At 36.4% G+C, this 13,716-nt stretch overlaps 1 protein-coding gene across 1 annotated transcript in view; it reads left to right on the top strand.

Annotated features, from left to right (window-relative positions):
• VPS41 (VPS41 subunit of HOPS complex) overlaps positions 1–13,403 on the top strand; it is a 112,347-nt gene extending 98,944 nt beyond the window's left edge. Inside the window, exons 25-29 of the mRNA XM_083861567.1 lie at positions 64–200; positions 7,362–7,461; positions 8,247–8,291; positions 9,704–9,783; positions 11,315–13,403. Coding sequence (XP_083717693.1) covers positions 64–200; positions 7,362–7,461; positions 8,247–8,291; positions 9,704–9,783; positions 11,315–11,395 — 443 coding nt within the window. The 3' untranslated portion in view covers positions 11,396–13,403. The remainder of the gene's footprint in view (positions 1–63; positions 201–7,361; positions 7,462–8,246; positions 8,292–9,703; positions 9,784–11,314) is intronic.
• The last annotated feature ends 313 nt before the right edge of the window (positions 13,404–13,716 follow it).

Raw genomic sequence — 13,716 nt, 5'->3', positions numbered from 1 at the left:
TCCTTTAATCAGTTATTTTGCTGGATTGTTTTTCTTAATTTCTTTGCCTCTTGGTTTTCACAGCTTTTATTACTGGTTTGTTGAACAATATTGGAACCCACGTTGATCCTATTCTTTTGATCCACCGCATTAAGGAAGGCATGGAGATTCCCAATTTGAGAGACTCACTAGTGAAAATTCTTCAGGACTACAACTTGCAGGTAGATGTTGCATTCTTCATGGGATACTAATTTTCAGAGACAGCAAACCCTGTTTTGTCACTGAACAGCACAAGAAATTGCTATCATGATTTGTTCAGTCATTGGTCATGGGCACTATGGGCCGATACAAAACTATAACAGAAATAGTGGAAACTTGCCAAAATTTCTTGAGGGTTTATAGCCCTTCTAAGTGTCATCCATATTGTCATAAGCCTGGTGGGTAAGTATAACTGGAAGCATCTTGAGTAATTCAGTCTATTTTACACTGCCCAGCTGTCCAGTGTTGGAAAGTTTCGTGACCAGTACTTTTCATTCTGTTTCACATGAATGCAGAGGGAGAATGGAGGCAGAATGCAACATGCTCTTACTGAAACATTCATCAGGTGTTAGAGCCGTATGTTAAGCGTCATACTAACTTAAGGAAGATGAACTTCTAAGATCAAATTCATGTCAATGATGCAGAATCAGTTGGTTAAAGCATGATTCTAATAGTGCCAAGATTGTGGGTTCGATTCCTGTATTATGGACCATTCAGTTAAGAGTTGCACTCAATGCTTCCAACTAAGAATATTCTGTGCATGTGTTGTTGTTTATGCATTAAAAAAAAAAAAAAACGGACTGTTCACTGGATTATGGGAGTTCTTACCCCATATACAGTTACATTAAGGTCACTGCTGGTATCTTGTCAGGCCAGTAAAAACCCGTATCTCTCTTCAGGGCAAGGTTTAAGCCTTTCTAAGGCTTTTCCATTATTTTATTTTTATATGAACTTCAGATTATGACTTTGGCTATTTCAAAGAAACATTTTACATTTCTTCATGTCCCAATACTGATTATATTCAAGGAACCTCCTCAGATAAATGGATAGATGTTTGCATTTAATGTAGGTTGCAACATTACTTCAGGTCTTGACTTCATCAGGTGCTAGTATCCTTCCAAAATTACACTAGCAAAACACCATGCTTCATTTCAACAGTTGCACATTAATCTTGTTGCTGTCAGTACCACCACTGATCATCCAGTTCCTGCATTCTCATGAAATCAAAATGTAATATTTGTTGTGTTTGCAGGCAGACTGAGAAAGTGCTCTAAGCATAGCTTCAGCTTTACACATACAGAGTACATTGCATGACTTCAGACAAAGCTGATGACATCATTTGGCCATATTTTGGGGATGGAAGGATAATTTTTTTCTTCAAATACCTTTTAATAGAATTACTTTTAGATTAAAAGCATGCATTTAACCTTGAGAATGAGATCTTAAATGATTTACTGTTAGCATTGAAATGATTCATGGATTTCAAATTAATGATTTTGAAGTAGAGTTGGATAGCTCTAGAGCTAAAATTTAGATTTCGTAGGGGTAATAGAAATTAGGGAAGCTTAATGTAATTTGCATTTGGCTTGCTTGTATGATAGAAAAAAGTATAGCCTAAAAAAAAGCAATATTTCATTAAAAATGTAAGTTATATTTTAAAATAAGTCTGTTCCTTAAGTGTTACTGGCAGTGTGAAGTGCACTGTTTATGAACAGATGGTATATCTACATTGAGATTTAGAGATCTTATTGCTGGTCTTGCACACTGGCCAAAGTAGCCAATTGGCAAGCTCAAAATTTCTGGAGGGACTGTTTCTGCATTCAGTGTGTGGTTCAGGACATGCCTGGAACTTTGGGTGAATGTCTGAGCAGCCTCTCCTTGCTGAGGGCAGTTCAGCCCTAGCAGAACCATTACTGATGCCTCATTAGCTGTTTTAAAGCTAGTCTGTGGTGTGTTTCTATGATGCCTGATGATACACACCTCTGCACGTGTTGTGTAGGTTCATGCTGAGAAGTCAGTGGCCTTTATTCTGGCCTGGCACAACTCTGGCTTTTGGTAGAAACCTCCTGATGTGTAGCATGAAACATACCAGACTTTTTGAACTCACTGAGAAATACAAATTTCATTGGCTAGGATTTTCTATATCTTCATCTTTTTTGATCTCGAGCTCTGTAGGCATGTAAGTTTTATTGTTCTCATTTCCAAAGGCAAAAAGAATTTTGTGCTAAGATCCATGAAGGAGGAACACAGGTGAAAAGAGAACCTGCTGCTTGACTTGCAAGTCAAGCACTACCTAACACAAAAACTGTGCTGGTCTTTTCAGAGTGATGGCTTCCCAAAAGATGTTATCACTGTGCCATTGTATTGTTTAACTGTGGGCCCCTTTTGCAAGCCCTTATAAGGTTGTTTTATGCCTACGTAAGCATGCAAATGCAAATTTTCTATTATGCTCTTGAGTTTCCATACCAGTAAACTTTACTTTGGTGTGATGTAAAATATGGGTAGGAGTTAAAAGCAGTGCCTTTGACAGATTCTGTCTTTTTGAAAACAGTCCTTTCCATCCCAGCAAAACCAAGGAAATCAAACTGAGAGGCTGCCAAAGTATATATGACTCACAGTATGCATTAGAGAATCCAAAAAGAAAGTCTACTAATGCAAGTTTTGTTGTAATATTAAAAAAAAAAAATCTCTTCCTTGAATAATTTTTATTAATGTTGGCAGATTGTAGACTGATTGCTTCACTTTAAAAAATTGCCCCTCATTAGATGAACTGCTGCCACTGTTCTATATGCTACTCTAAGCTCACCTCAACTTTGTGGTTGTGTGAAATCTGATCCCTGCCAACCAAACAAGCATAGCACTAAAGCAGAATTAGATACCGTTTTGGGCAAAAATAAAACAAAGATCATGTACGACTCTTTCCTTAGGCTACTATTTCTAGTAAGTATAGCATTGGGGAACAAAGAGATACTGAACTCCTTATCAGAAGGAGATCACTTTATTGTAGAAATCACTCCCCTTTTATACCTTTAATCTCAACCAGACAAAACCAAAACTTAACAGAAGTAGGGCACCCCCTGGCTGGTTCAGCTGCAGTGTGCTGTCCATGAGTCAGAACTCTCTCTCAAACTCCAATTTACCTCCAGCTGTCCAGCCTGCAGCTGTGCCTTCCTGCAGGGCCTTCTGGTGGTTATAAGCCTCAGCAACTTTAACAATTATAACTTCATATCCCACAAGTAAGTACTACTAATTTGTACTAATTTGCTCTTTGCTCTGACGTTACAGCTCTGCTTTACAAGTAGGGATCTATTAACGTGCCTTCCAGAACATCCGTTTTTATTTTCCAACTTCAGGAAATTCAATTCTGCCATGAGCTTAAAACTGAGTACACTCTTGGCTACTCCCCTAAGCAGGGAAATATTTAAGGTTTTTTTTGAATTAGGATTAAATCTTGAAGTTATTTTTTGGGGTTTTTTTTTTCACCCCTGAGAATAATTTATTTTGGTGTTTTCTCTTTGTCATCATTTGAGATAATGTATTAAAACCATAGTACATAATCAAATGATACTGGTTGATTGTAGTGATGAAAGTTTATTTACTGCTGAAATAATGCTAATTTTAGTGTTTATACACAGTAACATTAACAAGCAACAAAGTTATCGAGACATAAGCAGCAAGGCCAAAGTTATAGTTCTTTGAATTTTTATAGGAGCATTTATCAAATAAAGTGTAATCTGAAGCTCTTTTACTGCTTTTTAAATCTACTTGATTGCTGTCATAAATTTATAGATAAATTAGACATGTTGGCTTAAAGAGAAACCTGCTTACTTACTAGAAATTACACATTCCTAGGGCTTTTTTTAAATTCAAATAAATCATCATTCTCCAGGTTTCTAAAGCATTATATCACACGTCTCCCAAAGAAGGCTGGTAGTAAAATCTCCTTATTTGTAGACTTGCGTGTTAGTTATAAGCCTGTTATGCTTTCCAAATATATAAAATAGGTGTCTTTTCAGGTTTGGTTTGTATCTAAATGAAATGTAGGAAATGCTTGTGGTGTTGGAAGAGACTTAAATACCTCCCTTGTTTTAGAAAGAAATGCTTCATTTTTCAGTCTTTCTATGTCATTTGTTAGAATAAATCTTTGAAAGATGTTGATATTCTAAGACTCCTTTTCCCCTAGCTTTAAAATACAGAAGCCATTTGTTTAGCTGTAGTACTTAAAGATTTTGTGGATTAGCCTTTTTTACTCAAACGTTGACTTACTAGTTTGCACTTTGATTGAACCTGCAGTAACTCTGATGGGTAACAGACATTGATCCATTCACAGAGTTCACATCTATCCGTTCTTAATAGAGTTTATAAACTAGCAGAACCCCATGATAATCCAATGAATGCTGCTTGAAGCACCTGGAAAAATTGTTAGGTTATGATCCTGAACATAACTAAAAATGCTGTTCAGACACTTTGGAGGCACTAGAGGATAGGTGGCAATTTGCACAGAGGGACATGTGCCTTTTGGCTTTAAAGACTAAAAATTATGTGTTTTTAATTGTGGTAGTGATACTATTTGAAAGAATTCAGTTAATTGGCCTTGAGAAACTTGGAATTGTTTGTGGGTTAAGATGAATCAAGGCCTGAATTTTTTCCCAGAGCTTTGAGTATACCATTTCAATTTAACTGCATACCGCAGTGCTTTTCTTTAAAGATAATGTTAGGCATTTATAAATCAAGACTGTTTTAATCAAATAGAATGTTTTATGCCTAATATGTTCCCTAATATAGCCAGAAAACAACCTCTCTTTTTTTTTTTTTTCAGTAACTCTTTTGGTTTTAGGAGTTTCCATTCATTTCATGAAAGGTGTTATTTCTGCCTAAAATTTCTTTCTGTAGGTGCATGATACTGTCCTGCACATGCTCACAATTACATGCTTTTAAAAGATAAATAAAACTCAGTTTCATACTCAGTTCTGTTTCTTCTTGGGAAGTGGTTTCATCACAGATTTATGCCCAATGTCAGTTTTAACTTGTTCAACTTAACCTTAGGGTGCAGTTACCTATTTCTCCCCCCTTTTAATGAAGCTCCCTGTCTCTTGACTCCAAATTCCCTTTCCTTTACTTGCTGTAACTCTTAAATTATCCATTTTTGAGGTCTTCAAATCAACTTCTACAGAAGTGTTGAGATTTATTACCTTGAGAATAGGAATTTTACATTCTGCATTGTGATTTTTCCTTTTATATAATAATGGCTGCCTATTGTATTCCATTTCTTGCACAGTAAGGTCTGACAGTTGCTAAATGTGGTATGGAAAGATCTTAGTGGTGTTTAAATAACGGGAGAAAGTGCATATTTATTAAAATATATGTTTTATCAGGTATTTCTGTTATTCCTGGATTTTAAGGCATCAAACACTATTGAGGTTTTCCAGTAACCTAGTGATGTCTGTTGTTTCCCTCTTCATTTTGCTTTCTTTTAAATGATTTTTTTTTCTATTAGCACACTGTGTTTTAATTAAAAAATGCTAAGACACAGTTCCATCTTCGCATTGTATCTTTGTTCTGCTCCTTTCATTTAACATAGTCACAGCACCATGGTTGTCAAGAGTTCAAGAAACAGTTGGACAATGTTCACAGGCACATAGTGTGATTCTTGGTGCTGCCCTCTGCAGGGCTGGCAGTTGAATTTGACTATCCTTATGGATCTCTTCTAGATCAAGATATTCTATGACTCTATGCTTCTTTTACTCCTTTTACTTCAACATGGGGAGGTTTCATCTGTCTATGCTGAGTGCACTTAGCAGATACTCTAGTATATAGCCAAGACCTCATCCCCTCCAAGTTCTGTACTTATTTTTGGAATACAGTCTATTGATTGAGAATAGTTTGAATCAGGTAAGCACTCTTTCTGAAACACAGTGTCATTCAGTTGTCCTTGCTAAAAGTTTTCTTCAAACTTTTTCAAGCCTAGCATCACTTTCTTCAAACCTAGCAACATTTTTCTTTATTTAGAACAAAATTTTATGTTTTTTGTTGCCTTTGGATAAAGTTGGCAAGGGAAAGACATAGCCAGATTGTTCTTGAGATTATCAACAGATAAAAATGACTAATTTTCTGAGTAAGTGTTTGTCTTGTACATCTGCATTCAGTTGCTGGTGTTTTGAAATGTTTTATAGCTCAATGTCTCTACTACTGGAAAAGTGTCACTCACCTGTTGATATGCCCAATTCAAAATGCTCATAGTGTTACTCAATGTTAATTTTTTAATGTACTTCAGATTTGCAGTCTTATCTGCGTATCATTCTCAGCAGTGTCCTCATTATTTCAGAATGTGTATGTGAAAAGGTAGAGTTTTGGACAGCATCCACCTGGCTGTAAAATCTATTATTGTATTTCTTAGGTATTTTCATTAGCTGTATCTGGCACTATCTTAGAATGCTCAATATCTCCTGTAATACAAATGATCAGAAGAAAGGCATAAACATTGCTTCTTTTTACCTCTCTTTTAGTAGGGTTGGTCACATTATAATTGACTGTGAGTATCTTTGGAAAGCACTTTTCAAAGGAATTGTTGTCTTGAAAAAAAAATTTCCAGACATCAGTTTGAGAGGAAGAAGAAAAAATTCCAAAATACTTACTTGGGTTAATAATATTTCCAAACTTGCTCCATTGAGTATGGTGAAATCAGGCTCTTCATAATTTTTATGCCCTTGCTTCTTCTGTGCTTCAAAACCATATCAGGCAATGACATGTCAATTTAATGAAAAATACCAAATAATTCAAAAGGGAGTTGAGACTTTTGCTAAAGACAGATGAACTGGGGACCTTTGGTTAGTTGCATGGACGTTGAATACTGCTTATAAAATGACACCTCAGCAGGATACACGTTTGAACAAAATATATTTTGCATTGCAGTGTTTGTTAAGGTTTTATGATTATCTAGTATCCTTTCTGAAGAAGACAGGAAAGATACAGGAAGAAGTTTTGAAATGGTTTGGAAATTAATTCTGAGGGTCACTGTAAAAATTCCTCTCTGTTGTAATTTGTTAACACCATCTCATAGAAAGACATTCATGATTTGTGATAATAGTATCTTTGTAAAGAATTTTATTTCTAGAATTTTGTTTCTGTTTTGTGAGGTTTGGGGTTTTTTTATTGTGGGCTTTACATTTAGGTAGAGGTGATGGCAACAAAACGTTCCTCCTTTGCCTCTTTTATAATACCTTGAAAAGTTTTAAACTTTCCTTGCACTCCCTTTGGCAGCAGAAACACAGTAGTGACTTGTCAAGATAGTTGATATGCCCATCTGTTCAACAACCACTCTTTTATGTTCTTTGCACCAACAGATCTTGCTGCGGGAAGGTTGCAAAAAGATACTTGTTGCCGATTCTCTTTCTTTATTGAAGAAAATGCATCGAACACAGATGAAGGGAGTTCTAGTGGATGGTGGGTACAGAGGAAACATGATGAATTTCAAGGTTTTAAAGACTATTGCTTGGTTTATATACCCCCTGACTGTCTGTTTTGGAAGCTGCCCAAAAGCCTGCTTTTTTTACCTTATCTGTAGAGTGTAGTAGGATACTAGATGCTTTTCCCCTTTGCAAAGGAGCTACTTGTATCTCAAAAACCACAAGACCCAGCATGCAGCTGTTTCTCTTGATCAATCTCTGCATAGCCAGTAATGTATTGTGACCTGCAGTTTGTCTGTAAAGCTGAAAATGCTGTTTAGTGCCAATATGGACAGTCAGATGGTAATAATCTGCAACAAAAGCAAAAGATACAAGAAGGTTGTCAGAAACAGTTGAAAATATTTTGCAAGGTGCTAATGAGCAGGTAAGCAGCGCTGTAATTCACACCGGCTGAGTGTTACTAGCAAGAGACAAAAGCAGACAGTACAGAGTGCCAGAGCTTCTCCTCCAAAATGCTGCAGACTTAACAGCCATCCCACGCTCCTTTTATCACTTTGCCTTTGGTCTCTTTAGCACTGATCTTAAACAGTCTCAATCCTGCAGTTCTACCATCATCAGATCTAAATATTTATCGAGTTGTTATTAGAAATGCTACTTCAGTATTGCTTTTTCAATTTTTAATAGATTCTGTTAGGCAGCTTATGTAAATGCTTTAAGACCAAGCTTCATTTCTGTAATAGCAGTATGTTCATGCCTGCTTTATAAAAAAGTAAACATGGAGTTTGTTAATAAAGGTTAGTTTTCTTCTGTTTTGTTTTTCAGAGGAGAATATCTGTGAATCATGTCTGTCTCCAATACTTCCTTCAGGTAGGATCCTTTTCTAGAAAAAAAAAAAAAAGAGGTTGTAAAATTTTTAGTAGTATTTTAAGAGGAACTACTGTTTGCTTTTATTCATAAAAATATGTAATCTCCCTTGATGATCACTTTATAAATTTCAATCTTCTATGCAAAGCTTGCTTTTGAATTCTGACATGCGAGTGGAGTCTAATTGAACATTTTTTGTTGCAGTAAATCCAGATATTTTATCTTATTCAACTTTGACTGCTGTATTTTCTGTTTTGAATATATAGCTTTTAATTCCATCAACATACATAATCTCAAAGATTATTAGAACCACAAAACTAAGCTGCTGCCACAAAATCTTGTCCACCTCTGTTGGATTATTCATACTGAATTTGTAAATTATAAATTTTTATGGAATGTACATTTTTTTCTGAATGGTGAAGTTCTTGGCTTCAGTCATGAGTGCCACATTTGAAACATCTTAAAACTGACTAGCTTTAAAACACCTTCTAAAGTTAGTTGTGAAACTAGAAATTCAGGATGTTATTTCAGAGATGTACATTCTTCAAGGCAACTATAGTCCAGAAATATCAATGTAGTTGTTGAGTGTCTAATAAAGAAGTAGTTTTTCTAAGAGAGTATCTGTCATGGCCTGTTAAAGCAAAAATATCTAAGACGAAGCATGTGTCCAGGCATTTGTTTGTTTTCTAAGTGTTAACAGCCTGATAGAATCACTTACAATTTATCTGGTTTCCATAATTTTTCACTTAAATAAGTAAAAACAACTATGCTGGGATCGCATGCAGCATTATACAGACAAGGACAATCTTGCAGAGTTGAATGTGCTAATGCTTTTGAGGTATGTGTGTTGAGGAAAAAAGAGCCAAAGTAGAATGCAAATGATGCTCGGAAGTGAGATGGTAATTCTTTAGATATGTGGATGTTGTATTTAGGGTTTTAATTTGGCTAAATATTCATGTGGGAATGAAAACCCACATCATGCGCCTAGGCAGCTTGTTGCCAGATTTCAGGATCATGGCATGCAGTGCCAGCTCTAGAACTGCTCAGTGTTCTGGTTCTCTTCACACTAGTACAAGAATTTTTCTGCTAACTTTTCATCAAAGCAGCTGAATTATTTTGTGGTAGTTTACTCTTCTCCCTGCCCAAAATTAGCTTGTAGCATATATTGAGATGAAAAATTCCTGATGGAAAGCTATACAGCATTTAAGCCACAGAATAAATTGATTTATAACTCCATCACTGGTACACGTTACCCAAAACCATCACTCTTAATTGTTTCTATAAATAAGCCAGAATAATTTTGAGATATGTTACTTAAAGTTTCTCTGTGTGTAATAGAATGTATATATTGCTGTAGCCACCAAATCATTTGTTTCATTACCCTGATGAAATTAATTTATTTTTCTGTTTCCCAGATGCATCCAAGTCCTTCAGTGTGATAGTCTTTCACTGCAGACACATGTTTCACAGAGAGTGCCTACCCGTATCTAACACAGTAAGGAATTAGCTTAATACATCTGACACCTTTGCCAAAGATAAAGTGACACATTTTCTGTTGTCAGCTGTGGTCTATGAGGAATTGTATAATTATAGTAATAACTTGTGATGATACCAGATAGTAGTATGTGACCAGGCAAAGGGAGTTTAAGGATACTGCAACTAAAGTTCATCCAATGTATAAAGAAAATGCTTCTGTTTGAACAGTATTTTATCACTTTCTGCAATCTGAATATGTAGTGCAGCTCTGAGATATACAGGGAATACAATCAGTCTAATTTTTTAATGATTTTTTCCATTCCAGCTTTTACTTTAATTAAACATACTCAAAGACAAGAATAAAGGTATTTTCTCAAGTGAACCATAATAAATGATTCTGACCTGGAAGACAAAAATCAGTCATTTCAGAGTGAATACTTAAATACCTTTGCAATCATCCTTATGGTGAAAACATGTTTTTCTTTATAAGTTGTTTGGGGAGGTTGGTGTGTTTAATTAACACAAAGTAAAAAAGTAACTTCTAGATATAACAAGGTTTCAATTTAGAAACTAAATCATTCAAATGGCAACGATCACATAGAAAATTAAAGTCTTTAAGGTTCTGTATCTTTCTCTGAAAATTAACATAAAGTGAAAAATTAGCTTTAGTGAATCACTTAATCTGTAAGTAAACAAAGTGCTTGTAGCCATATGGTACAGCATGTATACTTAAATATGTTATGAAAAGCTTGATGTACTAGATAATTTTTACAAGAAAGCTCAATCACTAGTAAATATTTTTTCAATATTTACCACAAATTTTATTGCGAGAAATAATCTAAAATTTGTCTAGCATTCTCAATCGTTAAATGTTACATTGATATGATATTATATTATATATATTCATAGACAATATGTGTAAATACAGGGGTGTCTGCATGTAACAGAGCCAAATTTTCCCTGTTACGTTGTATTATGTGACATTAGGTGACCAGTCATGTTACTGATATTTGGCTATTGATGACATACTGAAAGGAAAATAGTGCATGCACAAAATGTTCACAGAGCTAAATACAGAGTAACAATAAACACATCTTTGATGTCAAATGACAGGATTTAGGCCCTGATCTCAGTTGTGGAAATCTGTGCAGCACTGCCCAAAGACAGAGCTGTGACTGAGGTATCTAGTGATTATTAGAGGTGACCAAGTGACTTTACTCTCATCTTCATGTATAAAGATAATCAGTGATGCTTTTCACTGTGTATTTCTCATTTTTGGTGTGGAGGAAATTTGATGTTATTCTTCTGGCAGGTGGTAGTAATACCATTGGAGTGAGTGGTGAGTTGTGCTGCCCTCTGACTCCAGAACAGCCTGCCTTACCATGTTTTTCTGTGTTGTCTTCCCTCACCTATCCATGACTATGTTGATTGGAAACAGCCTGGCTGTGAGCAGTAATATTGAGAAGGGTATTAGCACTTTTCATTCCTCTTTAGACATTCTGATATGGCTACATTCCTCTGAGAGATTCCTGTTTTCTCTTTTGATTTAGGTGTCTTCTGTCCAGTTCTGCAATATATGCAGTGCCAAACACCGGGGGCCAGGAAGTGCAGTCCTGGAGATGAAGAAATAGCAATGGCCTAGTACTCCATGTCAGTCAGTGACACCAAATCCATTAGGACCATCAGAGCCACTGTATTTTTCCATTATACATAATTTCTGTATATAATCTTGATTGTGGTTTAAACGTGGTTCTAGTAATTTATCCTGTTTATTGAATATTTTGGGTAATGAGAAAATGTGAAAATCTTTCTCTGGTAAGTCTTTGTTATGCAATTCATATGTCATGGTTCCTTTGCTCAGCTTGTTACTTCATTCTGGAACAGAAAATAAAATGGGAAGAAAAAACCATGAAATGTAGAGATTTGTGTTTGCTATCAGTTAATGTGCTTTACAGTTTGGATCCACATCAGGCTTATGTTGGATATTGTAAAGAAAAATGGATTGCTTTGAATTCAGCTCACCAGACTACTTCAGTCCTGCTTTAGGGTATTAGAGACCTGTTTACCTTGAGACCCATAGGAGTTAACAAATTTGTTGATGAATTCCATACATTGGCGATTTGCCTTGCTTACACATTCATAGTGCATTAGAAACTGGTTAATTTCTGAATTCATCTTCACAATACAATAGTTTGAAGTGAGCCTTTCTCATGTTCGGCTGTCATAGGTTAACACAGTTTGGTTTTTAGTTGAAAAGGAATATGGAGTAGTGCCCTGTCAGGACCTTAGAATTCTTTGGAAAGGACAAGGACATATCAGGGGTCAGTTCTTTCTACTGGCATGTGGTTTGACCAATGAGAGAGTTGAAGATGACTTTTGGTAATACCCATATAAAGCTGAGTGTGCCCAAGCCAACCCGTTTTTTACTTCTGGCCAGAGGAGAAGGTAACACAGATCCAGCTGGCCAGGCTCTGCTGCTTCCCCCTGCACGAGGGGAGCTTTCCCTGGTCTGGCCATGCCTCCAGCCCCCCATCAGCTGTCGGGGGTGGAGGCTGCAGTTTAACCTCTAGTGAACTTTTAAAGCTTATCCCTGAGCCAGCCAGGGCCACGGGAGATGTTCCTTTTCTTCCCCCATGAGACCGGGGGTGGGCAGGAGGCCCTGCTGTGATCCTGCCTGCTGAGATCCCTGACTGCCCGAGCTGCTCCCGTCTCTTGGAGTGAGTTTCTCCCTGCCTTCCCCCATTGGTGCAGCCAGCTCAGCCTTGAAGTCAGACACAGCCCAGAGAAAAGAGGACTTGGAAACAATTTGACTCTTTCTTAGCAGAGATGAAATTTCCAAAGCCCTAACTTTTTCCTGAGAGAGAGAGAGAGGGGCCAAATTGGAGACATGTAAAGGGACAATGTGGAGATCTCAAAGTCAGTAAAGGAAGAGTGACCTCTTAGGTGGAAGAGATGACAAGTTGCCTTGGTTCAAGGCTGAAAAACCTCCTATGAGTTGTGGTAACAGAATGTAATATGAATATACTAGAATAATCCTTTAAATCATGGACAGTATTAATTGGGGAGATGATTTGTGGATTTTTTAAGCAAAGGTATCTGTGATTTACTGAGTGAATATTGGATTAGAAGTTGGGCTTTCATGATCCCATGTGAGGTTTGAACAGAGAGAGATGAGAAGAAGCCCCCTGTGCCAGCAAAAGAAGTGAGAAGACATCTCTGTTCCCTAAGATGAAGAATTCTTTGCCTTTGAAGTTGCTTATCTTCAAAAGTGCCACCTCAATATGTGAGTCTACAACCCATATGTAGTCATGGGAAAGGCTACATGATATGGGAGGTTCCACAATTGCAGAATTTCCTGGGTGGGCTGTTTAGTGAAAGTTGGAAGCCACAAGCAGACTGTTTCTCTTGTGGGAAGCTACCAAAACAACAGGAGATTTCTCTCTCTCAAAGACTGAATGAAAGACTATTTTATAAGTGGTACTGACTTGGAGTTCTGAGTTTTGCCTCTTTACGTTGTAGAAAATGAACAGTTTGTGATGGGAGAAAGGGTTGGTTTAGAAATTTCATTTGGGTTTTTTGTCTTTTCTTATTTTTTTCTCCTTAGTGTGTGTTAATAAAATCTATCTGTTTACTTTTAAATTTTGACCTGTTTGGCCTTTTCTCCCAAATCCTATCTCCCAGAGGGAAAAGAGAGTGGATACTCAAACCACTACACTAAATTTGGCAAAACAGAAATTAAGCAAATGTGAAACCACTACATCAACTCATCCAGAAACTTTATTTATAAATGTCAGCAATAGGTCTTTATGCTTATTTTATGTGTGGTTGAAGTGTATGGTTTCATTTAAGTGCAAGGGAAAAAAATGTATCTGACCTTTCAAAGGTAAGATCTTTAGAAGTTTCTTCTGGCCTTAGCAATTTAACAGCTAAGTTAAATAAGTCAACTGGATGT

Source organism: Zosterops lateralis, assembly GCF_965231275.1.
Source record: "Zosterops lateralis genome assembly, chromosome: 1".
Taxonomy (NCBI): domain Eukaryota; kingdom Metazoa; phylum Chordata; class Aves; order Passeriformes; family Zosteropidae; genus Zosterops; species Zosterops lateralis.
Note: the sequence above shows the minus strand (reverse complement) of the source record. Positions and strands in the feature narration are given on the sequence as shown.